Source organism: Canis lupus, chromosome Y (genome assembly GCF_048164855.1).
Source record: "Canis lupus baileyi chromosome Y, mCanLup2.hap1, whole genome shotgun sequence".
Taxonomy (NCBI): domain Eukaryota; kingdom Metazoa; phylum Chordata; class Mammalia; order Carnivora; family Canidae; genus Canis; species Canis lupus.
The window spans coordinates 8,047,835-8,074,877 of NC_132877.1; the positions used below are offsets into that span (position 1 = coordinate 8,047,835).

Consider the following 27,043-nt stretch of genomic DNA (forward strand, 5'->3'; position numbering starts at 1 on the left):
CATTTCTATGTATAGCAAAGCACCAGAAAGAGAAATTAAGAAAACAATTCCATTTACAAATGCATCAAAATAATACTTAGAAATAAATGTAACTAAGGAGTAAGGAGGTAAAGGCCTGAACTCTGAAAACTATAAAACACTGATGAAAAAAACTGAAGACGACACAGATGGAAAGATATCCCATGTCATGGATTGGAAGAAGTGATACTATTAACATGTCCCTGCTACCCACAGCAATTGACATATTCAATACAATTCTGATCAAAATATCAAAAACATTTTTCACAGAACTAAACAAATGATACTAAACTAAAACAAATGATACTAAAATGTGTATACCACAAAAGACCCCTGAACAGCCAAAGTAATCTTGAGGAACAACAACAAAGCTGGAGGTATCACAATCCCAGATTTCAAGATAAACTACAAACCTGCAGCTATCAACACAGTACAGTACTGACACAGAAACAGACACACAGATCAATGAAACAGAGCAGACCCAGAAGTAAACCCATGATTAAATGGTCAACTGATCTATGACAGAGGAGGCAAGAATATAAAATGGGGAAATGACAGTCTCTTAAACAAATGGTGTTTGGGAAAACTGGACAGCTACAAGCAGAACAACGAAACTAGACCACTTTCTTACACCATACACAAAAATAAAGTCAAAAGGTTAAAGACCTAAATGTGAGATCTGAACCCATAGAGATAGATCCTAGAGAGGAGAGGAGAGCACAGGCAGTGATTTCTATGACATAGGTTCTAGCAACATTTTCCTAGCTACGTCTCCTGAGGCAAGAGAAATAAAATAGAATTATCAGGACTACACACACACACACACACACACACACACACAAAGCTTTTGCACAGCAAACAGAAACCATCATAAAATGAAAAGCCAACTTACTGAATGGGAGAAGATATTTGTAATGATATATCCCATAAGAAGTTAATATCTAAAATATGTAAAGAACTTATATAACTCAACACTAATAATACAAATAATATTAAAATGGTGAGAGAACCTGAATAAATATTTTTCCAAAGAAGACTTACAGATGGCTAACAGAACCATGAAAAGGCTCAACATCACTCACCAGGGAAATGCAAATTAAAGCCACAATGAGATACCACCTGACACTTACTACTTCTTGTCCTTTGGTTATAGCCATTCTGACAAGTATTGGTGAGTGAGCATGTGGAGAACGAACCTTCATGAGTGTTGGTGGCAATAAAAACTGGTGCAGCCACTGTGGAGGATAGTGTGGATGTTCCTCAAAAAATTAAAAATAGAAAATCATATCATATGATCCAGTAATTTCACTACTAGTTATTCATGAAAAGAAAATGCAAACACTGATTTGAAAAGATATATATACCCTTACGTTTACAGCAGCATTATTTAAAATAGCCAAGATATAGAAGCAACCCAAGTGTCCACTGATAGAGGAATGGATAAAGAAAATGTGATATATCACACACACACACACACACACAAATGGATATTACTCAGTCATAAAAAAGGATGAGATTGTTGCCATTTGCAACAATATGGATGGACCTACGAAGTGTTATGCTAAGTGAAATAAATCAAATAGAGAAAGACAAATACCATGTAATTTCACTTACATGCAGAATCTAAAAAACAAGCAAATAAACAGAGGTGCCTGGAATGGTTCAGTCAGTTAGGTGTCTCTGACTCTTATTTCAGCTCAGGTCATGATCTCACAGTTGTGACACTGAGCCGTGTGTCGGGCTCAACACTCAGCACTCAATCTGCTTGAGATTTTCTCTCTCTCTCTCTCTCTCTCTCTGCCCCTCCCCCTCACTCATGTGCACTCTCTAAAATAAATAGAGTCTTAAGAAAAAAAACAAAAACAAAAAATGAATATACAAACAAAAAGCAGAATCAGGGCAGCTCCAGCAGCGCAGCGGTTTAGTGCCGCCTGCAGCCTGGGGTGTGATCCTAGAGATTCGGGATCGAGTCCCATGTTGGATTCCCTGCATGGAGCCTGCTTCTCCCTCTGCCTGTGCCTCTGCCAATCTCTCTCTCTGTGTCTCAATAAATAAATAAAAGCCTTTAAAAAAAGAGAGAGAGAGAGAGAGAGCAGAATCAGACCTAGAAATACAAAGAACAAAGTGATGGTTGCAGGGCAGAGGATGAGCAAAATGGGTGAAGGGGAGGAGGAGGTACAGATTTGCACTTTTGAAACAAGTAAGCCATGGGAATAAAAGTTATACTGTAGGGAATACAGTCAATGGCAGTGCAATAGTGTTGTACAGTGACAGATGGGAGCTACAGTAGTGGTAAGCACAGCATAATGTTTAGAGTCAACATGCTATATACCTGAAACTAATCATCATGTATCAATTATACTCAAGTACAAAAAACGACTGGAACCTTATCTAATTATATTTAAGTGCCAAAATAGTTTTAAATGAGCTTTTAATGATATGTGAAATTGTTTCAGGTTTAAACTAAATTTGTTTTCACAGATTTTGTACAGTTGTTTTATCTTCATAAATCAAGTTTATTCTTGGAAATATGAAGATGTTTACTGACACTATAGAGTATATTCTACATACTAAGTTTAGCAAACAAGTAGAAAATTACTTATTTGGTAAACGAATGCTTCCTCCTGGCCACCTCAGGTAATTTAGATGATTCTCAAAGATCACACGCCATCTACAATCTGATTACAAAATCTATACTGCCACATGGTCTTTAGTATCACCAGAAAACCCAAATGAGTCCAGGCTGAGACCCCTGTAGTTCAGACTCAGCTGAGGCCAAACCGAAGGCGGTATTTTACCTGGCCTGCTCTGGAGGGCTGGGCAGTGGGTGGAAGGAAGGGCTGAGCCTGGACTTCACAGGACTGGGGCCAGCAGCATGGGATCCGGCCAGACCTAAGGTGCAGAAGACTTGACTACTAAAAACTGCAAGAAGACAGCAACAATGTTTCTGAACAGTTCTATTACTTTGACAATTAATTCTTTTTTTTTTGACAATTAATTCTATTATCCTTGTCAACAGCTGAATACGATGCATAAATGATTAAATGAAACTGCAGTAATAACAATAAAATGTACACCACTAACCAGCAGTAAAAGGAAAGCCATCATTCTGCACATGTCTGCATGTGAAGTAAATGGCTAGAATGGGACACTACCCTCCCAATAACCTCCCTACCTCCCACAGTACCCCTGCAAGGTGGGGGCAATGCCACTGTACAAAAGGAAAAGGCAGGTTCAGAGTAAGGACACAAGTGTTGGGAGTTCAGGCCTTCCTAGGCTCAACCCCTTCTTCTTCCTGCCATCCCAGGCTGCACACTTATTCTGTTAAGGGGCCTGCCTGCAAGGACCAGATGACCCCTCCAAATCCAGAGCATCCCACAACCTTCTTTGCAGCAGCTCACCTTCCAGATACATTTCATTATTGAGGCTCCTTTTTGCTTTGGGAAGGTGAGTGGAGAAGCATCTGGAAGAAGTGCCCCAGCATGGCCACGAGGCCGTGCTGCCCATCCGCGCTTCTGAGGTGCTGCTCTTGTCCTTGTCAGGTATGCCCACCAGACACTGCTCGGAGACAACCCTGTCCTCTGCAGAAGGACATCTTTGTGGGGCACCTGAAGTGATGTTTTTGAGGGGTCCTACCGAGTGCAGGGATGGTGGGCTCTTGGATGTTAAAGGGCTTTTAGTGGGGTGTTGACTAACTCTTCGATGGTAATTTTGGAAAACTTTCTCCAAATGTTCGGCCTCTTGCTCTAGCTCTTTCACCCTCGCCTTGGTATTGACTACAAACTCAAGGTCAGAATCAGGGGAACAACTCTCTGTACTTGCATTTGGATAACTTGTGATCCTTGGTATAACTGCCATCAGCCTTTCCTGTTCGAGGGGATTTTTTAAGAAATCCCCACTTATATCACCATCCCAAGGCATCACCTTCTTGCCTCTTTGTAGACTCCTGACAGAACAATCGATCAGAGACTGCTTTGGCTTGCGATACACTTCATTCTCCAGGGCTGTGAGTTACAATAGGACCATGTGAGAAATAAAGGGAAAAGGTGGAAAACAGAGTTAAAATCAATGGAAAACATTATTTTCAAAAATGAAAGGAAGTATTAAGGACAAACTTGCACATTAGTTTTTGAAGCGGCAGTAGTGATAGTGATACCAACATTTATCAAGAAGTTATATATACAGGTATGGCTTCATATGCCTTCTTTCATAACACAATTTCATTTCACAATCCATTATGCATAATCATGAAACCTAAAAAGCTCTGAAAATTGAAAATATATTCCTAATTTATATTGTCCAAAGCCCAAACAGACCTCAACTGATTTGACTGAAAAGCTTGACCTGAACCAATATAAGCCCATTTACAATCTTTATTTATTTCACCTAGCATGAATATTCATGCGTTAGATTACAAAATAATGTGTTTCACAGCAGAATGGTGACCCAGAATCTCCAGGGCTACAGCAAAACTCATAGGCCACAGCATCCAGCCTGAGTTCCAGATAAGGGAATGAGGACGTGCCATCACAATGCTATGAACTACAGATGCTCCCTGCACCCACTGTACAGAGCAGAGTCTGAGGCTCGACTGAGGCAAGCTCGCACAGTGAGCAAGGAGTAGAGCTTCTGGCACTTCCTGGTACAAAGCCAGTACCTGTGCCCACTGTCTCTCCTACAATGCTTCCCTGATGCTGCCAGAGAACAGAGGCTTGTTATGTGCAGTGCGCATGTTCCAAAAGTTCTACTTTATTCAACTATTTTTCTGAGGTCACTAGAATTTCAACTGAGAGCAATCTAGCCAACAAAATTATTGAGTGAAAGTGAGGAACAGGCAAGAACAGACATGAGTGAAAAGAAAAACCATGTGGGGGTGTGGGAAGAAGGGAACATAAGCTGTCCAGGACAGACCACAAATGGGAATGAAGAGGGTTCTGAACGAAGCAGCGAGAAATCATTGCAGCTGGTAACATGAAGGAACTTGGCATATACTTTCTTTTTTTTTTTTTTTTTTTTTTTTTTTTTTTTGGCATATACTTTCAAGCAGCTAAAGAAGGTATGCAAGCTTTGATGCCCTCATTAGGAAGTAGGAAGAAGACCTCATGCACGGCAGTGAAAAGAGCAACAAAATGACAGCAATAACCATCTCCTCAGAATTGTGTGTCCCAGGCACCAAACTGACCTCCAGCTCACTTTGCCTTCATTCAGAGGGCACAGCGGCATTACTCGCCCCATTACAGATGAGGAAACTCAGGCCCAAAACGTTCAAAGGACAGTGCCCAAGTTCAAACAACTAATTTCCCAACCGGGATCCAAAACAAAGACAGTGTCCAGATTCCACTAGCAGCAGCAGTGTTTCTTGCACACATGCACACATCTGTCACGGAACACATAAAAACACTTAAGAGTCAAGTCAACTAGTCTTAGCGTTACGGTAGCAAACAAAACAGGAAGGCCTAGCTTCAGGATGAATTTGGGGACTTCTGTGCCACTACCATACTTCTCTTATTTGGGACATGAGGCTCTTCCAAGCCATGGGGCATATGTGAAAGCAAATGACTTAAAAAAAAAAAAAAGAAAAAAGAAAAAACAGACAATCATAGGCAAAGACAAGAAAAAATAAAACAAGATGAAATCAGAGAGGGAGACAAATCATAAGAGACTTTTAGTCACAGGAAACAAACTGAAGGTGAGGGAGGTGAGGGGATGGGGCAACTGGGTGATGGGCATTAAGGAGGACACATGATGGGATGAACACCGAGTGTTATATGCAACAGATGAATCACTGACCTCTACCTCTGAAACCAATAATACGTTGTATATTCGTTAACTGAATTTAAATAAATTTTTTTAAAAAGGAAAAAGAAAAAGAAAGCCAGTCACTTTAGCTGCTGACCTGGTTGGTGGTCCTGAAACAGACAAGTTTTTTTCCTTCTAAGATGACACATATTTCTATAGCTATTCTCCTATTAGGAGGATTACTAAAAATTCATGAAGTCATGATTATTACTTCTTCACAAACATCAGAAGGTTTACACACTTACACGCACACAGGTTAAAAATGTCTCTGACCTATCTGGGTTTGTTTCAGTTGCAATCTTAAATCAGCAACCTGTATGGTTAACCTCTTTACGGACTCATCGTAATCATGGATCTGGGCCTTCAGCTGTGCAGAATGTTCAATCTGAAAAGATTTAGAGAAGGAAAAGAAATCAATGTAAAATAAATCACAGCTTACTTCAAAAGGAACAATTCTCTCATTGGGCTTATTGCTTTTTTCTGTTTTGCCAATTCTAAGCAGCAGTACACCTGTTACTTTTGGGGGTGAGGTCCTTATAAAACAACAACAGAACACACTAACAGTTTAAAAGCTCCTTCTTTTAAAGAATCAAGATACTTTTAACAGTGGGCACCATTGGGACTTGGAAACTATATGTTAGGAGAGTTTACCTTTCTCTTAATTTTATTATGAATATAATGTCACATGATCATTTGAGAATTTCCTCAGATGAGAAAGAATATTGGGGGAGTGATTAGCATATTGGGGGGAATTTATAATATTAAAATAGATCTGATTTATACTGGTGTGACATACACCAAATTTATACTCCCACAAAGTGCACTTCCCTAACATTTGGATGAGCCCACAGCAATACTCACTTCACTTTGCAGTTGTTTTTGCAGAGGCAGCCCGTGGTTTTCAAATTCCTTATGCTCAAGTGCAATAGCATTTTCTGCTTTCTTTAGTTCTTTCTGAAAAACCACCAGCTTGGGAGATGGCTGAACGTCTATGAAGGTAAAAAAGCCTGGCCATTATCAATCTCAAGTTTTCTCATTTCACTTAACAAAAGCAGCTAAAGAGGCTTCAAACTGTTCTTCCCTTTCTTTGACTGCACATAATTAAAATTAGTTTTATTAAATGGACTAAGATAATCTTCTCAAATTTCAGAACAAATAATTTAATGTCCAAATTGCAAAGTTAACTACTCTTCAGAGTTCTACTTTCAGTAAAAGATTTTTCAAATCCTCAAATTAATGTGAACACCTGAGTCTCTCCTCTAGTATGCACAGAAGGCACAGAAGGAACACTTACTTTCAAAGCGTGCCAGTGACTGCCTTTATGTTCAATGAAACCTTTGCATCTGTCAGTGGCACTCAGAGTCCAGGCAAAAAGCAGATGGCGTCCCCAATTCGGGTCATTGGGAGACACTTTAATAAAGAGAGACTTACACAGGGTAGCCACAAAAGCTGGTATAGTTCCTTGGGCTATACCAGTTCCCTGGTGTAGTTACTGGGGCCAGGCTATTACCAATCCTTGGGCCTGGAGGGTCAGAAAGGGAGGTATTTCCAGAAGCGGAAAGAGTGAGCAGGTGTGGGGCACTGGGAAATCACTTTGCTGAGGCACAGGGCTGGCCCGGGGCTACTCCACAATGGGGAGATGGAGGAAGGATCACAATCACCCGGGCCTCACACTTTCCCTCCTCCAAGCGCCTGAGCAAGTCCCCACTGGCAAAACCTGACGCTCAGAGGATTCAGAGGGAAGGAGCAGCTAGCTACCATCAAGAGAGGCAGATTTATACAGTTACAAAATTTGTTTTCTTACTGGCACAATTAATTACACAGTAACAGGCAAAAGCAAAGTACATTAAATCTGAGAAGCATAATTTTATAAAATCTTCCCAAATGAAGTCTCCACAGAGGACAAAGCAGTTGCAGAACACTAAGCTATTATCAATTTCAAAGCCATGACAGTCTCAAACAATGACCTACAGTTTAGGAGACGCAGGTTCTCATTTCTAGTGTCTTCCAGCTGTTGTTTGAGTAATCTATTTTGTGCCTGAAGTTCCAGTTTCCCTTCTTTCAGAAGCGAATAGTCACTAATCTCCTTCACCTTTTCATTCAGCAGGTGGTTTTGCTTTGTTATTGCCAAACACTGGGCTCTGACAGACTCCAACTCAAGCTGGAATCAAAACAGAGAAACTTGTATTTGAACCATGACTTGATATTACTGCTTAAGTGAAAGCCGGCTAGCTGCCCTGAGCTGAACATCACTCTTGAATTAAGGACCCTGACAGAAGTCTGGTTCTCTGCAGTAAGACCTGAACTCCAGCAGTACAGGTCATCTTTTGCCCTAGAGTGGGGGCAGGGCGAAGTTCATCCACCTGCTACCTTATACAACCCGGTCCTGCAAGGCCAGTACTTCTAATCATCACCCTATTTCTGGATGAAACTAAATGCCCAAAGTAAGCACAGGCTGCAGCATTACATATAACCAGGTTGCTAATATGCTGTAGAGTACTTTCCTTTTCTTACTATAATAGGGCTCAAGTTTGGTTATAGAAGCCTACAAAGTTCTCAAATAAATCCTTACAGCTACAAAAATATGTTCTGTATATAAAATTTATTTTAAGTACCTAAAGGTCCAGCTCTGACAGGACATTCAGGTAGCAAACATATGGATTAATAGAAATAAAGTACCAGTGGCATATGAAAAATGCATGTCATTTTGTTGTAAGCTGTAAGATCCTGACATCATGACAGAAATTCTGACAGAAAGAAGGCTGAGGTAAAAGCTAGTATGTGTAAGCTACATAATAAGCTCACTGAATTCCCTATACAACCATGCAATTCAGGCAACACATCCCAGAGTCTATAGGTAAGGAATGTCTGGTCAGAGAACTTGCCCAAAGGCTCACAAGCAGAAGGGGAAAGAGACAGGATTCAGGCAGGACTGTAGGCCCCAAAAGACATCCTCTTCCTATGCTTCCCTAAGAGATGAGAATTGAAATGAAGAACTTGTGAATGAACCAAGAGCTGCCCTCACCTTCTCAGGGAATTAACAGTCCAAAGACATCAAGAGGGTAACTGAAGATAAATGATGCAGGACTAAAATGAAACTTTCATACATTGTTTAATGTCTGTTCCAAAACAAGAGGCTTAATTACCTCGAGCTCTTTGACACAATTGACAGAATGATTAAGTTCTTCCTTTTTTGCATTAATAGCATTGAGCTCCTCTTGCAAATGTATAGCTTTTTCTGAAAGAAAGAGCCAACCAATTAACATCATGTTTTCCTAATGAATACAAATCATTTCATAATTTATGGCTAGTAGGTCAGGCCTAATGACTATTATTCCACTAAGTAGCAGATGTCAGAGTCAAAAAAAAATATCAGCATGGAGGCAAGAAATAAACCCTGTTACTCAACAGGTGATGGGAAGTTAGTCTTAACAGTCAAATATGTGGCAAACTTCCTCCGGCTACAAACACCTCATCACTTATACCATCTGCTCAGAGAGCAGGGCTCTCCTGTCAACAGGTCTGAATTTCCTTGAAGACAGAGATTTGTCTGTTGTGATTTTATAGTTACCTTTTTATCATTTTTGCTTAATCTACCACAAGTCTATGCACCCCGATGTTTATAGCAGCAATGGCCACAATAGCCAAGCTGTGGAAGGAGCCTCGGTGTCCATCGAAAGATGAATAGATAAAGAAGATGTGGTTTATGTATACAATGGAATATTACTCAGCTATTAGAAATGACAAATACCCACCATTTGCTTCAAAGTGGATGGAACTGGAGGGTATTATGCTGAGTGAAGTAAGTCAATCCGAGAAGGACAAACATTATATGTTCTCATTCATTTAGGGAATATAAATAATAGTGAAAGGGAATATAAGGGAAGGGAGAAGAAATGTGTAGGAAATATCAGAAAGGGAGACAGAACGTAAAGACTGCTAACTCTGGGAAACGAACTAGGAGTGGGTGGTAGAAGGGGAGGAGGGCGGGGGTGGGAGTGAATGGGTGACGGGCACTGGGGGTTATTCTGTATGTTGGTAAATTGAACACCAATAAAAAATAAATTAAAAATAAGTCTATGTAATGTATCAAAAAAGCCACTTTGCTGAATACATGATATCATACAGGTACCTAAATAAGCGTTAGCCTCCACGAGACAACTGCTAAGGAACAGCCCCATACTGGGTGACCTTGCTGATCACTATCAAGTACTTAACCCTGGTGTCCTCCCAAGAGTCCATTATAAATTGCCACTAAAAGTTTAACTTCTTGTCATCAACATGTTCTTAGAAATATATTGAAATGTAAAATATCTCAGATTGAAAAATTATCCTGAGGGTATTTCCTACTCTCAGGCTAATGTATACAAGAGTTTAAGAGATTACAGGTCAAGTGAAAATATCATGAAGCATAAAAATACATTAGAAGTAAAGGAAATAAGTGTCTCATGGTTAAGAGTAATATTTACTGGATGGCATTAAGTTATTGCCACTGTGAGAATCACATGTATTAAAATATATCCAAATAAAGTTGGATAAAATCCTACTGATAAATTACTGACCTTTGTGAATATACAAAAGTTTAAGCACTAAGACTCACAAAAATGTAATTAAGGCAGTATTTTTTTATTTTGTAAAATTAAAGTAACAAACAACATGCCATTTTTGTAGCAACAAGTAAGTGTAAGCTGTGTCTTTTTTAGAATATAGAAAAGGCTCAACTAGAATGCTAAAAGCCTGTACACTGGCACTGAAAAATAAGCTTGTCCCTAGAGTCACCTTTATTCTTCCTTTCATCTTCCATTAGCTTGTTAGTTCTAGTGATGTAGTCATCCTTTAGTTCGAGTTCATACCTGTGAATCAGAAGAACTAAACATGATCTCCCTGAGCTTTCCTGGATGGACTAACATCAACATGTGTACTTATCTATGGCACCCGGGCACATAAAGGCATCAATTCCGATGACACGTAAACCCCAGATTCTCTCCAAACTAAAACCAGCTATCTGAATTCTCAACATCAAAGGTCCGTCTGTATACCCCTGCTATGATCCTATAAATTTGACCAAATTATAAATTTGGTCTCAAAACTCAATCTCACAAAGTGAAGGGTTCTGTTGTGGTGAGGCTACTGGGAGCAGTGATTTCTCAGTTGGTCTTCACAGATGCCAAGAAGTAAATTAAAGTGACAGCATGTGTGATAGATTCTAAATCCCAAATGATAACCAAGTCAGTCACTTGCAATTTACTTAACCCACATCCCTTTCTTACATAAGAATTTTTGCCCTTCGAGGCTGAGCACAGTATTAAGAGCCCAATTGCCAGGATTAGACTGGAATTAGTGGTATCCAAAGGCACATCTCAAGGGGCTTCCACTATCTCCATCAGCTGTTACCAGCTGACTTTCCAGTTCAGAGGTCAGAGAAAGAAAAGAGAAGCACTCCTATGATATCCTCCCAACTTTAATACTTGCTAACACCACATAAGGACATCTAAAGTCAGACAAATGATGCCAAACGGTTCACCATATCCACAGCTATGCAAAGTTAACCCACATATTTTTCGTCCTTTGTCACAGTTCAACTAGAGTTACTTAAGTGTTTGCTAGTCTGTTAAAGGAGTAGACATAAAATATGCAGATAAAACTGCTACAATGAAAAGGTGCTACTTTTCCTTCTTAAAAGAATTATTTTAGGGATCCCTGGGTGGCGCAGCGGTTTGGCGCCTGCCTTTGGCCCAGGGCGCGATCCTGGAGACCCGGGATTGAATCCCACGTCGGGCTCCCGGTGCATGGAGCCTGCTTCTCCCTCTGCCTGTGTCTCTGCCTCTCTCTCTCTGTGTGTGACTATCATAAATAATAAAAATTAAAAAAAAAAAGATTATTTTAAAGAACATCCTCTAGAAACCTTTGCAGATACTAGGTAATGGTTCCAATGACAAATTATGAGCAAGGCAATAAAAATGAGGCCATGACCTTAATCAGAGGAGCTAAATGGAGTCATCTCTTCATTAAACATGCATTTTACTCAACTGGTATCAACTGAGCACTTATGTGCCAGATGCTGTACTACACACTGGAGGGCTTAATGTCTTTGCACAAAAGTATTATTCACCAGGACCCAAAACTGAGGCTATAGGAAGGCCCCCAGGGACCACGCTTGTCCACATTCTCCTCTCTATGTGTTTTTTTTTGCTTCATGTAGTTAATTGGCTCCTTTTTTTCTGGATTCTGATTTTGTAGAATCTTGAAGGAATATGAAGCACATGACAGATAAACATTATAAATGGGTAAGAAGACCAATGTATACATTATTGTTATCTCCATCTTAGTGCCAGTATGAGCAGAGAACAGAACAGAAAGTGATTTTAATTCCAACTTTACTGCTGTTCAGCCATGCAAAGTGCTAAGGTGCCCTAAAAATTGAAGCAAACCTTATGCCCTCATTAAGTGTCAGAGATGCTAAGAGTAAGAATGAGCAGAGGATGCTATTCTCTGTATCTTTTTAAACCCATCTTAAATATTCACAGGAAAGGCTTGATTACCAATGAAAATATGTATTTTTTTAAACACCAAATTTTGCTATCCATTGTCTATCTTATCTACTTCATCAGTGCTGCCATGTTTCTAGCAACTTATTTTCACAGGATTCCTTTAAAAATGCCAAGCAGTTACTTGAGAAGTTCATTCTTGAGCTTCTGGTCATAGCTCTCCTCAAAGTTCTTTATATTCAGCTCCCGCTTCCTAAGTGCATCAGTTACGCTTTTATTTTTTTCTTCTTGTAGCTTTTGAGCCCTGAAATAAGCAAAAATAGAGAAAGCAAATAAGGAAACCACGACATCTGAAGTAAGAACTTTATGGGGAAAAAAAGTAACTTGTGTTTTAGTGTCATAGGCTAAAACTGTGATACAGCTGTCACTGTAGGGAAGTAAAACTACAAGAATCTGAAGTCCTCTATTTTATGAACTTAGTTTATAAACCAGCAGATGGAATTACCTGCTTGTACCTGGCTAAGGGCAGTGTGAATGTATCAGGACCAAAGTGGTTGCTTATAGGAGATGATCCATACTCAAAAAAGGGCTACAGGGGATAAATAGTCATAATCACTTTAAGGTGAAAGGAGGATATTTTTAGTCAGAAAGCTACAAACCAAACTCTAGTGTACTTAAATGCTTGTTTCTTCTAGAATATTATTTCTAACCGTGAGATTTAACTGACTAGCCCATAAGAATTACATGTAGAAGATTCATTTCTGGCATTTAATAATTCATCAATTGAAGGTTGAAAAAAGTGCCAAAATATGAGTGCCTTAGAACCTCCAAATCTGAGGAACAGAGTGCTTTTCATGGTGAGACTTCAATTACCCATAAAACCAATTCCAGAGCCTGAGATCAGGTTCACAGGTACTTAGTCCAAATGGCAGTCAGGAGGGCTACAAACACTCTGTATAAGCAAAGGATATATAAAGGCTTTGTGTTAGACTCCCTCTGCTGACTAATCTTAAAGGAAAGGAGCATTAAACCCATTTACTTCATTTAATAGGCTTAGACAGGAGAAGTAGGGGATGACGAGGTAACAAAGTGATTATATAATCATAATTATATATGCAAGAATCTGCCCAAATTTTGTTCCTTTTCTTTTTGCTCTCATTGTCAATGTGCCATTTCAGTATCGCCAACAAGAGAGTAAGGTAGGCAGAGAGAAGAAATCAAAGGACAGAGCCTACATGGATGAAAAAAACATTAATAAGATGGAGACAAACTCTTAAAAAAAAATCGGATTCTTAGAGTACCTATGAATGTCAAGATCCCAGATGGCAAAGAAAGCTTATTCTACCAACTATAGACTGGTGAGCTGGGTATTACTCCCAGGTAAGATCTGAAGGATGATACATCTGTGAGCACTTAGAAAAAGTAACACACACACCAGGAGAAAGAGTTTCACCCAACACAAGTCAAGTAAGAGATACCATATTTCCTTTTCTTCTTTTTTTTTTTTTTGACAGCAAAGCATGTAAAGGGGTAAGGTCGGGTATCTAGAATTCAATTGCTATGTGCATGTGAAACTATTATATCTGAATGACTGAACACAGGATTTGTTAGAGCATTATTAGCTCCTTCAGATTATATGTCTGGTCTTACTGTAGCCCAATGATGGCACCTCATTCTGTTTTTCATCCCCATGTAATATTTCATAAGCAAAACCCTAGTCTTTTCTTCTCTTTTTCTCTTTTAAAAATTTTATTCATTTATTCATGAGACACACAGAGAGGTGCACAAACACAGGCAGAAGCAGGCACCATGCACGGAGCTGGACACAACACTCAATTCTGGGTCTCCAGGATCACACCCTGGGCTCTAAGTGGCGCTAAACCAGTGAGCCACCTGGGCTGCCCAGTCTTTGTTTCTCTTTTAAATTGTACCTTTTAAACTAGGTGTTGTCATTTCTACAACCAAACACTCTACTTAGCAATTAGCAGACTATTAAGATACTTATTTAAGTTCTTTTAAAATATCACTCATTTTGAATATCTGAAACAAATATGTTACTCACAATTCAAAAGCTTCAATTCGTTGCTTCAGCTCTGCTTCTCTGCCTCTTAGCAAATCTGTATCTTTTAGTAGAAGCTGCCTCTGAGCATAAATTTCCTTGGTTTCAATCTGGGTATGAAAGTAGTAATTTTTATCAAGGAAACTAAAGAAAATAAAAACAGATCTGTACCCATACACTGCTTCCTAAATTCCAGAGAACAAGCTACAGACATTTAGGGTTACAATTTCCCTTATAAGAGGTTCCAATTTGAGGTATGCTTTTTGCCTAATCCTTATCCAAACATGTGTTCCCTCCTTCAATGATTGTTAAAAACTCCATTTTCCTGTATTCCTAACATCCCTGGTCTATTTATTCTACTTAACATCTCTCAGATTTAAAATTTGGGTAAGGCTTTGGCAAGAAAAAAAATGACACAAAATGCATGTCTACTCAAAAGAAGAGAACTTGCCTGGTTCTGTTGCTGTGGGAAAGTTTCAGTTCCTGAGTCATTCTAACTCACCATTAGCAAGCTGAATGAATGGGCCACACTTCCATTTGTGTGTTTCCTAAGCAAGAATTCACTAAATACTAAATATATGTCAAACAGCATACCTGAAGCTAGTCAGAGAAAGATACAGATCTTTACAAAATTCACAGCTTAGGGAAAGAGAGAAAAATCACACTATGGTGTGATGATTTTATAATCAAAATACATAAAGACTCTATGGCAGGAGTGACACCTGGATGAGTCTGTCAGCAGAAGTCTAGGGAAGGCATCACAAGGAGGTGACATTCAAGCTGGCTTTTGCAGGTGAAGAGGGTGTCATCAGGGACAGAAGGAGAAGGGTATCCATGGTGGACTAAAGATAGGGTGATTTGCATGAGGATGGGGATCTTCTCCAAAGCCTTCAGAGAATCAGTTAACTAAATGAATATTCTGGTCTGGCAACTGGCCTGGACTAGGCAGTCACCAGGCTTGAGGATGCAGTTGTTAATCTAAATGTAATCCCATCATCTCAAAGACAGTGCTTCCAACATTCATTTTTATAGGAGCTCAATCACCAGAAATGGTATACAAAACTGTATCAGGGGGTGCAACCAGCATGAAATGATAAGGTCTGACTCAGAAGGTCTAAGCAAGGGTGGGTGCTGGGAGGGAGCCCTTCTATTTTCAACAGATCCTGACAGGAGTTCTGGCTGGACTTGGGAGACAGCATTCAGAATCCAAGCTAGTCTAAGATAGCCCCTTGGGAAAGGAATAGAGTTTTCCTGAGTGGACCCCATGTCTCCTGCTGCTCCTCAGCCTTTCTACCTCCTGTCCAGTCACTTTCTGGGAGAGAAGATCAAATGGCCAACCACCTGACTACCATGGTCCTGGACTCCACTACTCCTGGTACCTTGCCCTTTGATCCCATGGCAGCACACACTGTTTTGTTTCCAGTCTAACACCTACAACCCTCTCCTCTTGGCCCATGCTGTTTCTTCCACCTGTCAGGATCCCCAGACTTAGTCCTTGATGTCTCTGGCACTACCACACAGCCTTCCCTTCTCCTCTGGGTTAGCAGCCACCCACCTTCCACCCCACCCCCCTCTGGTTCTCTTCACCATCCCACCAAACCCCAACGTCTTTATTTTTTATTTTTTTTTATTTATTTTTGATAGTCACACACACACACACTCACACACACACACACACACACAGAGGCAGAGACACAGGCAGAGGAAGAAGTAGGCTCCATGCACCGGGAGCCCAATGTGGGATTCGATCCCGGGTCTCCAGGATCGCGCCCTGGGCCAAAGGCAGGCGCCAAACCGCTGCGCCACCCAGGGATCTCCCCCAACGTCTTTAAATAGGCTTCCTTTCTCAAGCCAAGTAAATTCAGCTCTGTAAAGCACCACTCCCCCAAGCACCTCGCTAACCTTAAAACCCTCCCAAGAACTGTAACAAAACAGTCATCTACAATTACTTGTTTTGGTCTCTATCAGTTGCAGGTTGCCCATCTTAGTTGGGTCCTCAACACAGTTCGATCAATCCTGTCTGCTTCAGATGGTTGCTCTGCCTCTACCCCCACAAAGCCATTCCACAACTGGTGATCCTCTTCTTGAAGCTGACCTCCTAACCCTCAAATCTGCCAGAGATGATGGAGCTTATTCCACATGAATTCCTCATAATCCCCACATGGATGTTTGCACCTGCAGTTCTTCCTTCCAGCAGTTTCAGAAGAAGGAAGTCTACATATCCTTTTCAAGGCTGATCCTTCCACTTGTGCTATTGATCCTAGTCCCTAGTATGCCTTCCAGGAGGGCACTGTGTCCCAACCCACTCTCAGATTTTGCAAAACCCTAGTCTGCAAAGTACCAACAGCTGCAGGAAACAGATACCCAGCAGATAAGTGTAAAAGGTTACCTCCTGGTGCTTTTGAATTCTCTCAAGGGCCAACTTTTCACGAGACTGGAGAGCTTCAGATTTTGCTTGACAAGCTCGCTCTAATTCATTCCGAAACTGAGCTAATTCTTTCTCAGCCTTTCTCTTCTCTTCCATTTCAATTTTTGCTATTTCAATATCTTTAAAATACTTCAACTGTCAAGTGATCACAAATAATTGTAAATACTAAAAACTATAATAAAGAAGTAACTTACCTCCTCATGGTTTAACACTAATGCTCTACTTAAATATATTTAGTTTAACTCATCTTTAGTTTCATCTCATTCACTGTACCCCTAGGATTCATTCAGAAAGCATGAAAAAAATGACATCAACTAGAAAGAAAAATCTTATGTGCAAGCGTTTATCACAATAAAGATTCTAAATTTTTTTGTTTATACCTAAGATGAAGACCTTTAAAATACAACCACATATATCACTCTTGCTAATAAGATCTAGCTTACCTTGTGACACATTTCTGCCCGAAGCTGCTGTTCTATTTTTCTCTTATATTCATTTAACTTTATTTCTAAAGATTCTAATTTGGGACGCTGAGGGTAAGCATCTGCAAACTGATCATCAATAAGCTGAAGCTTTTCCGCTTTTAAAGGAAAAAAAAAACAGGAAACTAAGATACAGAAATGTGGTCAAGTGAACAAGAGACTAGAGCTCTGTTCAAAAGCAAAGAGTATACTTAGAAAGTGGAGGAATCTCTGCAATTTACTTGGAAGCATCAAAAAACTAAGATGGATTAATGGATGGGACAGAGAAGTGACCAAGAAAATATAATACAAATTTACTGGTAGTATCTAGGTATAGAAGGGTTCAGAGTACAACTGTTTCAACTCTTCCATATGTTTGAAATTTTTCATTATCAGATGTCCAGAGAAAAGAAAACAGAGAGTACAGTATAAGTCAGAAAGCATTGGCATCTCTTTCCAGTCCCTGAGTGCCAAGGCAGAGCACACTTTTAGTGGACTTTGGTTAAAGGGGACTCACATGTTCAAAATACTGACCTTAAAATAACTCAAAGATCACTACATTTCAACTCCTCTGCTTTACAGAGATGGAAATAGTGGTCCTTACAGTCTAAGTGAGTTCTACAGGGCTAAGCAACGATGCGATGGTGGAACTGGGATTGAAGCCAGGTTTATTGATTGTCTCTCATTCCAGTGCTCTCTCCAGTAGACCCACAGCCCTCACACCAATTGCTGATCAGAATCAACCATGTGGCAGAATGCAAACCTGGACCCAGAAGGTGGTCTCAGTCATGTGGAACATCAACATCCACCAAAATGATGTGCAGGAAAAAAGGTTGGCAGAAGTAGATTAAAATACTGGCAGTGTTCATCTCTTTACAAAATTTGAGACATATTTTACATTTACTTTTCTGCATTTTCCAAATGCTCTGTAATTGTGCTGTTCAAAACAGGACTCTCTAGCCACATGCAGCCATTGAGTAGATGAAATGTGACCATCTGAACTGATATATGGTCTAAGTATAAAATAAACACCAGATTTCAAGGACTGAGCACAGAAATTTTACCTAAAATAACCTCAATTTTTTTATAGTGATTGGTCATGTTGAGTATTTTGGTCATCCTGGGATTTAATAAAATATATTAAAACAAATTCATCTGTGGGTTTGTTGTTTTTCTTACTATGTCTAGTAGGAAATTAAAAATTGCACACGTGGCTCATATTAATGGACAGCAGTGCTCTAGAATAAGCGTGTACTATGTTCCCAATGGAATAAAATCTTTGCCAAAATAAATTAAAGGCCAAGTTATACAGTGTAGCTTTTATAGATGATAACCTTATCTTCTTAAAGGTCAGAAGCACCATTACTCCTTTAAGACTCAGGAAACGCCAGGAAATTGATTAATCACATAATTTTAGAAACCTTGGACAATAATAGCAGTTCTGCACCAGAGCGAGTGTTTCCAGGTTGCTGTAATTCTGGAGACTACCATTTCCTCAACTGTAAATTGAAGTGATACACTGCTGACTTCTCTACCTCTGTGCCATGCGAGCTGTGTAGGACTTTCTCACTTAGTGGCAATAAAACAAAGAGGCAACACAGGGAAGAACGTGTCAGTTACGAGTGGTTGAACCCAGCACACAAGGAAAAATGTGGGCCTTTGGATTCCCCCGAGATTTGGAAAGTGTGGCCTTAGTGGTCATGAGGGGAGGCAGCAGTACTGGAGAGCAGGTCAGGTCCCTTCTCCCAACAAGATTCCAGAGGAAAGGAGTACCTCTGCCACCCGCGGGTCACATCCCTCCCAGTCAAGGAACAAGTGGAATACAGTAGATCAGGTCATTTTGTCATTTGAAGACAAAACAGAACAATTAAAATTCCAAAAGAAGGCTAGTCACCAAGAGAATCTTTGCCAGGAAATGCTGAGCTTGTCTGAGTTTCCGCATCACAACTCGACTTGGACTGATGATAATCTGCCAATTCTCTTAAAAAATGCAGGAGAAAACCTAAAAGACACAAAGTGTATAATACAGTTTTGCTGCAAAAATTTCTTTCATTTAACCATTGTTCGGTCATGTAATCTTGGTTTTAAGACATTAAAACCTGTTCTTCTTCTTTTTTGTTTTTTTACATTATATTAATAATCTTTTAAGAATCATTTCTAAGGACAGGCCTTTGCAAATATAACAAAACTAGAAGCAATTAGGAGAAATATTTATCAACCTAACAACATAAAAATTATAGACTTCTAACTTAACTTTAATTTTAATGGGACTTCTGGAAAGATGGTGCAATAGGAAGATTCTAAAATCACCTCCTCCCATGAACTAGATAACACAGCAACGGAACTAATCCAGAAAACAAACCCAAAGACTGGCAGAACAGACATTCCACAGTTAATCATGGGAAGAACCACACTGAAAACGGTAGAATGGGCAGAGAAGGCAGTCGGGAACCAAACTAACCACTAATTGGAGGGACACTACAAGCAAGGAGAAGGGAGGGGAGCAGATCCCAGCCACACCAGGCACCCCAGGCACAGGAGACCTGCACTGGAAAGACGAGTCCTCATATCCTTTGGCTTTACAAAGCAATGGGGCTTGACTTTGCAAGTTTTTACAATCAGTAGGGCTTAACTCCAGGTACCCCAAAAATCAGCGGCTTTGCCTTTGGGAAAGCTGGAGGACAATAGGAAATTGAGTCCCCACCCTTAAAAGAGCCAGCCTAGCAAAGAAGCGCACACAGATACAGCACAGAAGCAACAATCTGAAAAGTTCCTGGGGTACACCTACCTGGAAACAGATTTATTAACTAATCTCAGAACCTGTGCTGGAGGTGCAGAGATCTTAAGGATACAGCAAGAACAGAAGAGCTGGCAGGGGCCATTTCTCCCCAGACCCCCAAGTCTAGATAGCCAGACCTTACACAATAGCATAGAGCCTCCCCTCCCCAAAACTATCTTACTAACACCAACCAGCTCCTGTGTTCTCCTGTGGATCTGCCTCATCCAATGCCCAGGTGGCAGAAGTCCCTCCAAAGTAACACCTGCCATGATATATTCCACAAGCAACCACTACAAAGTGACTCCTGCTCCGGAAATAGGAGAAGATAACCACACATACCAGTTCAACTGCAGCCCCAGCAAATGGACTCAGGGCACACATCTGCTCTGCCAGCCCCAACCACTAGCAGCCTCTCAAGGGGAAACACAAAGAGAAAGCCCTGCACATCAGGTTGGGCTCACTGCAGCCCCAGCCAGCAGATGGGGGACAGGCATCTGGTTGGACTGCTGACCTGACTCACCAACAAAAGTCTCTCAAGGGAACAAGGCAGGGAAAACATCCAGCAGGCTGGTGGCTACCACAGCCCCAGGGAACAGACAGAGGGCAGGGATCTGGTCTGACTGCTGACACCACCCAGCTACAATCCCATTTCAACCCCAGACTGGCCCTTTAAGACCACAGGGACTAAACCCTGCCCACAACAGGTAAAGTGGGCCACTATACCTGACGGAAGGCAGCTACAACTAGGGCACACATAACCCACATAGGAGACACCTCTGAAGTGCCTGGTTCTGGTAAACAGGGGATGTTATGCTATAGGGCACCAAAGGCCCTCTTCTTCATAAGGACACTATATTCAAGAAAAGGAGGTAAAGCTGACTTTATTAACACAGAAAACAGAGAATTAGACAAAAATTAGTAGATATATGAATATATCCTAAATGAAATCACAGGACAAAACCAGAGTAAAAAAAGCCAAATGAAATGGAGATAGGTTGGGATCCCTGGGTGGTTCAGTAGTTTAGTGCCTGCCTTTGACCCAGGGCATGCCTTTGACCCAGGGCATGATCCTGGAGTCCTGGGATTGAGTCCCACATCGGGCTCCCTGCATGAAGCCTGCTTCTCCTTCTGCCTCTCTCTCTCCCTCTCTCTCTCTCTCTCTCTCTGTGTCTCATTAATAAATAAATAAAATCTTTATTAAAAAAAAAAAAGAAATGGAGATTGGCAACATGCCTGATAAAGAATTCAACGTAATGGTAATAAAGATACTTGATGGACTTGAGAAAAGAGTGGAGGATCTCAGTGGGACCATCATCAAATAAATAGAAAATATAAAATAGAACCAATCAGAGATGAAGAAACCAACTGAAATTAAAAATACACTAGAGGGAATCACAATAGCAGATTAGAGGAGACAGAAGAATGGACCGTGGGCTGGAAGACAGAGTAATGGAAAGTTCCCAAAATGAACACCAAAAGGAAAAAATAATAATAAATACTAAGAGTAGGTTAAGGGAATCCAGCAACATCATCAAGCATAATAATATCTACATCATAGGGATCCCAGAAGGAGAACAGAGAAAAAGGGGACAGAAAATTTATCTGAAGACATAATAGCTGAGAACATCCCTAATCTGGACAGGGAAACAGAAATCCAGATATAGGAGGCAGACAGAACATCCAACAAAATCAACCCAAGGAGATCTACCCCAAGACACATAATTAAAATAGCATAAGTAGATAGAGAATTTTAAAAGCAGCATGATCCCAAGATCAAGAGTTGTATACTCTTCTGGATGAGCCAGCCAAGTGCCCTAGATTTAACATAATTCTTGTGGACCCCAGAAATTTTAGAAAGGTAGATGAGCACCGGCTTCAACCTCAAGTCAACAGCTGCATTAGCGCCTAACAAGAGAGCCTGTTATTTGAAGCCAGGCATCGACTTCTCCTCTCTAGCTCTCTAGATGCCCTCTCCTTCCAATATATGTTTCCATCTACATGGAAAATCTGTCCAGTGTAGCCATGTTCAGTAGTCGTGGAGCTAGATCTGGATCACTGGCTGCTTCCCCTTGCACTTTGATGTTACAGAGTATGGTTCTTTCCTCAAATCTCACGAACCAATCTTTGTGAGCTTCCAACTCTTCCTTGGCACAGCTTCCTCACCTGTCTCAGCCTTCATCCCACTGAGGAGAGCTAGGGCCTTGCTCTGGAGTAGGCTTTGCCTTAAAGGAATGTTTTACCTGCTTTGATCTTCTGCCCAGCACCCAACTACCTCCATGTCAGCAATAAGGCCGTTTCACTTTCTTATCAGTTGTGTGGCCCTTACATTACGTTCAAGAACTCTCCTTTGCATTCACTACCTGGCTGTTTGGCACAAAAGGCCTAGCTTTGGGCCATCTGGGCCCTCAACAAACCGCAGTAAGCTTGTTTGTCTCTGGCTTTTGGCTGAGATCTGTGACTCTTCCTTTCCCCTGAAAGAGGCCATTGTAGGGTTATTAACTGGCCTGACTTCAATACCTTTGTGTCTCAGGGAATAGGAAGGCTGGAGGAGGAAGATGGCAAAAGGGCTGGTAGGAAGGAGAGCAAGAATAGACACAAAAATTATCATTTAAATTCATCATCTTCTATAGATGGGGTTTGTGGTGCTCCAAAACAATTACTCTAGTAATATCAATGATTAGTGATCACAGATCCCAATAACAAGTAAAAAGTTTAAAACATTGCAAGAATTAACAAAATGTGACAGACACAAAGGGAGCAAATGCTGTTGCAAAAATGGCACTGATAAAAAACAGTATCTGAAAAAAAAAAAAACAGTATCTGTGTAGTACAATAAAAAGTGAAATGTAATAAAATGAGGTGTGTCTGTACTGTAAGGGTTGGCAGGGGAATGGGGAAATAGGCATGTTCATTGATGGGGAGGGATTTTGTCAAATGCACATGCCCTTTGACCTCATCGTTTCCACTTCCCAAAGCTTACACAGCTAGACTTCCAAAGGTGCACACTGACTGCTTCAAACATAAAACACAGTAAGATGATGAAATCTTCACCAAAGGAGGTTAAATACACTCTTTAAAAATAAATCCAAATATACAAAGATACATTGGTGAATAAAACAATTTGCAAAACAGGATCTATAATACAATCCCATTAAGGGTTGTATGTTTTAATCACACAGACCTTTATAATCTAAATTCTGGTAGGATTAACAAAAAAACATACACCCTAAGTATCAGTGGAAAGGCAGATGAGAAGACATGTGCAGCAATTTCCATTTTTCTTTCACTTTATACTTTTCTGAATAGTTTGAAACTTTTTTATCAGGAGTATAAATTAGAAGTTTCTAGTTTCTTAAAACAGTTGGAATTACTCAGCTTATGCATCAGTCAAATTAAAGGCCTAATTTTGTTTTTTCCCCTTTTCTGAAGAATTGAAAATCTGTTTCTCATTTCCTCTAATGTGACCTACAGTGTAGTCTGTTCTTCCATACTTGTTGCTTGCAATGCCTCTTTGGCTCATCTATTGATCTTCTCCTAATTTTTTCAATCTGCTTGTTATCTCCTCACACCTTCTTGCTCAGCCAGGTCTGCTATGCCTCTACAGAAAAGGTAGATATGTTACAGAAATTTTCTTTGTGATCCTGCAGTAGGTAATCTTTTGAGATGTGTTCTTTCCCATCATTCATTCTAGGTGAGTAATGGTCCTTTTCCCAGTTCTAGAGGGCTCGTAATTAGTTCCACTTCTCCGCTCTCCATATATATAGATATCACCTCTGAGAAGAAAGTCTCTAGTCTCATTTATTCTATCATTTGTTTACATTGGTATGAACTCATGGATATTTCATACATTACATTTCAATTCCTATATGATTATGTAACATTTTATATAATACAGTATTTTACTTTGTTGCTCCATTTGTTCTAGCTTTGGTCATTGAAGCTCTTTCAGGTTTTGTTATTTATGAAGCATTTCCTTTCATCTGGCATTGTAGAAGACTCCAGGCTCATCCTGTACATTCTCTGCCCCAGTTCTGGAATCAGTCATTACTCCAGGCAGACCTGGTTACTATTATTATGGAATGGTATTGGAAACCAAATCTCAGTATTCCGGACTGGGAACTAGATGTGTTCATTGTTACTGGAGGGGTCATTGCTTCTAGGCCCTCTTAGCCTACAGAACAAGGAAATTTGAGTATTCTACTAAACTGTATAGATACACGTCTATAAACATCTCTGTGTATGCTTTGCATCTATATTACGCTAAACCTAAACTTATACTGAGGGTTCCAACAAATCCGTTACCACATGGATCATTCTAGCCTCTTCTTATTGATCTGTGAAATGATGCCCTAACAGTGAGAAACCTGGCTCTCATCTTCTACTATCCATTTAGTTAATTGTTCAGCTCCAGGATACACGTATGATGGTTTTCAAACTGCTAACTACCCATGAGAAATAACTAGCATCCTGAATATAATGCCTATATATAGATTAATTGGCTTTTAGTCTTACAGTCTTCATTTCCATAGATGGTTGGCTCAGGATCTTTTCTTCCCCATCCCCCCCAGTGACACTAGGCTGTTAGATGGTTTTGTTAGTCTTTAGTCCATCCTGGGATCACCTGACCTCCTCCATTTGCATACATTAAGGCTCACCCTTGTACTATAGAGTGCGACAGGCTTTGACTAATATCTAGTGCTATATATCCTACCATTACAGTATCATATGAAATACCTTCAAGGCCCTAATAAAATTCTCTGTGTGTCACCTAATCAACCTCCCACGCTCCTTCCCTCTGAGTCCCTGGCAACCATTGATTCACGTACCAGTTCTCTAGTTTTGCCTTTTCCAGAAAATTATAAATATATATATATGTAATCATATAGTATATACCCTTTTCAGACAGGCCTCTTTCACGAACTATGCATTTAAAGTTAATTTACATACACATATTTATATACACATATTTATATTTATTCTTGAGAGATAATGTGAGCATGCTAGCAGTGGGGTGGGGGGCAGTGGAGAGGGGAGAAAGAATCCCAAGCAGTCTCCATGCTGAGAGTGGAAACAATCTGGGACTCAATCCCACAACCCTGAGGCCATTATCTGAGCCAAAACCAGAAGATGGACACTTAACCAACTGCACCACCCAGGCACCCCAGATTTACATTTTTGCAGGGACTGACAATTCATTCCTTATAGCCAAATAGTATTCCATTGTCTGGATGTACCACAGCTTGTTTATCCATTCACCTACTCAAGGACATTTTGGTTATTCCCAATTTCTGGAGATCATGATAAAGTTGCTACAAATATTTCTATCTGGGTATCTACATGGAGGGAAGTTTTCAAATCAGCCAGGTAAATAACCAAGAACATCACTGTCAGATAGTAGGACTATGTTTAACTTTTGAGAAACTACCAATCTCCCAAAGTGTTTACAGAATTTTGCATTCACACTATCAACAAATGGGAGGTCCTGTTCTCTACATCCTCACCAACATTTGTTGTAAGTAGTCTGGATTTTAGCCATTCTAACATGATTAAGAGCTCTTTGTTGTTTTAATTTGCATTGCTCTAGTAACAAACAACCTTAAACATCTTTTTGTATGCTTATTTGCCATCTCTGTATCTTTGGTGACATGTCCGTTTAGATCCTTTATCCATTTTTTTTTCAAGATTTTATTTATTTGACAGAGAGAGAGAGAGCATAAGCAGGCAGAGTGGCAGGCAGAGGAAGAGGGAGAAGCAGGCCCCCTATGGAGCAGGGATCCCAACATGGGCCTTAATCCCAGAAACCTGGGGTCATGACCCGAGCTGAAGGTACTTAACCAACTGAGCCACCCAGGTGCCCCTCCCTTTACCAATTTTTTACCTGGATTGTCTCTTTACTGCTTAGTTTTTATGTCATTATTGTTTTTTTCTGTTGAGTTTTAAGTGTTCTTTGTGTATTTTTGACACAAGTCTTTTTATCAGATGTGTCCTTTGCAATTATTTTCTTCCAGTCTGGGGCCTGTGTTGTCATTCTCAGTATCTTTCAGAGCAGGTGTTTTGATTTTCATAGTGTCTAACTGGTTAATTTTTTTCTTTCATATACATGCTTTTGGTGTTCTATCTCATCATCAAAGACAAGGTCACACATTTTTTTTTTAATGTTTTCTTACCTAAGTTTTATAGTTTGACATTTAAACTTATAAACTTGTATAAGAATTAAAATAAATGGTAGGTCTAAGGTTTGTGTCTAAGTTCATTTTTGTGTATGAATGCCCAATTGTTCCAGCACCACAGGTGGAAAAGACCATCCTTCCTCCAACTACCTTCACCCTTTGTCAAAAACCACTTGACACAGTTGACCCTTGAACAACCTAAGTTTTATACAGGGATTTTTTCAATCAATACAGGACAGTATTGTTAATATATTTTCTCTTTGTTTTACTTCTTAATGACATTCTCTTCTCTAGCTTACTTTGAGAATACAGTATACATTTAACACACAAAATATCTGTTGACAGTTTATGTTATCAGTAAGGCTTCTAGTCAACAGTAGGCTATTAGTTTATGGGAAGTCAACAACTCTACATGGATTTTCAACTGTGTAATGGCCATGGTGGGGAGGGTGAGCCTCTTACCCCCATGTTATTCAAGGGTCAACTGTATTTGTCTAGGTTGATTTCTGGGCTTGCTATTTTGTCCCACTGATGTATGTAGCTATTCTTTTATCCATCACAGGTATTTTAAGTTCCAGAAAACAATTTGGAGCCAATGTCCAAATTTTCTGCCCTCATTCAAATTCCCTGCAGAGCTTTTTCTGCAGCATTACCTCTGAAAAGTTAGGGGTAGAAAGGATGGGGAAGTGGAATCTAGGGGGAAAATAGTATGGCCATTCAACAACTCAGCACCCTCAAAAGAGACACAGTAAGATAAACCTATAGGTCTCTGTTGGGGAATAAACAACAGTTAGGTATAAAATATCTCCCTACACATTTTCTGATGTTCTCAATTTTTTAA

General features: G+C 40.1%; 1 protein-coding gene across 18 annotated transcripts in view; it reads right to left on the reverse strand.

Annotated features, from left to right (window-relative positions):
* Positions 1–27,043, reverse strand: part of LOC140629069 (centriole and centriolar satellite protein OFD1-like) — a 57,798-nt gene that overhangs the window by 9,653 nt on the left and 21,102 nt on the right. For 13 of the 18 annotated variants that reach the window (XR_012026925.1, XR_012026926.1, XR_012026928.1 and 10 more), the window contains exons 6-17: positions 19,148–19,255; positions 17,236–17,372; positions 16,754–16,927; positions 14,368–14,474; positions 12,490–12,609; positions 10,597–10,670; positions 8,964–9,055; positions 7,789–7,978; positions 6,679–6,806; positions 6,091–6,202; positions 3,420–4,022; positions 2,817–2,940 (exon numbers count right to left, since the gene is read on the reverse strand). Coding sequence is in view for 12 of the 18 variants with exons in the window: in XM_072818459.1 (XP_072674560.1) it covers positions 2,817–2,940; positions 3,420–4,022; positions 6,091–6,202; positions 6,679–6,806; positions 7,789–7,978; positions 8,964–9,055; positions 10,597–10,670; positions 12,490–12,609; positions 14,368–14,474; positions 16,754–16,927; positions 17,236–17,372; positions 19,148–19,255 (1,969 nt within the window). In the remaining 6 variants the exon portion in view is untranslated. Of the gene's footprint in view, positions 1–1,200; positions 1,278–2,816; positions 2,941–3,419; positions 4,023–6,090; positions 6,203–6,678; positions 6,807–7,788; positions 7,979–8,963; positions 9,056–10,596; positions 10,671–12,489; positions 12,610–14,367; positions 14,475–16,753; positions 16,928–17,235; positions 17,373–19,147; positions 19,256–27,043 lie in introns of those variants that run through there. The other 5 variants (XR_012026930.1, XM_072818465.1, XM_072818469.1 and 2 more) reach the window with 4 other exon arrangements.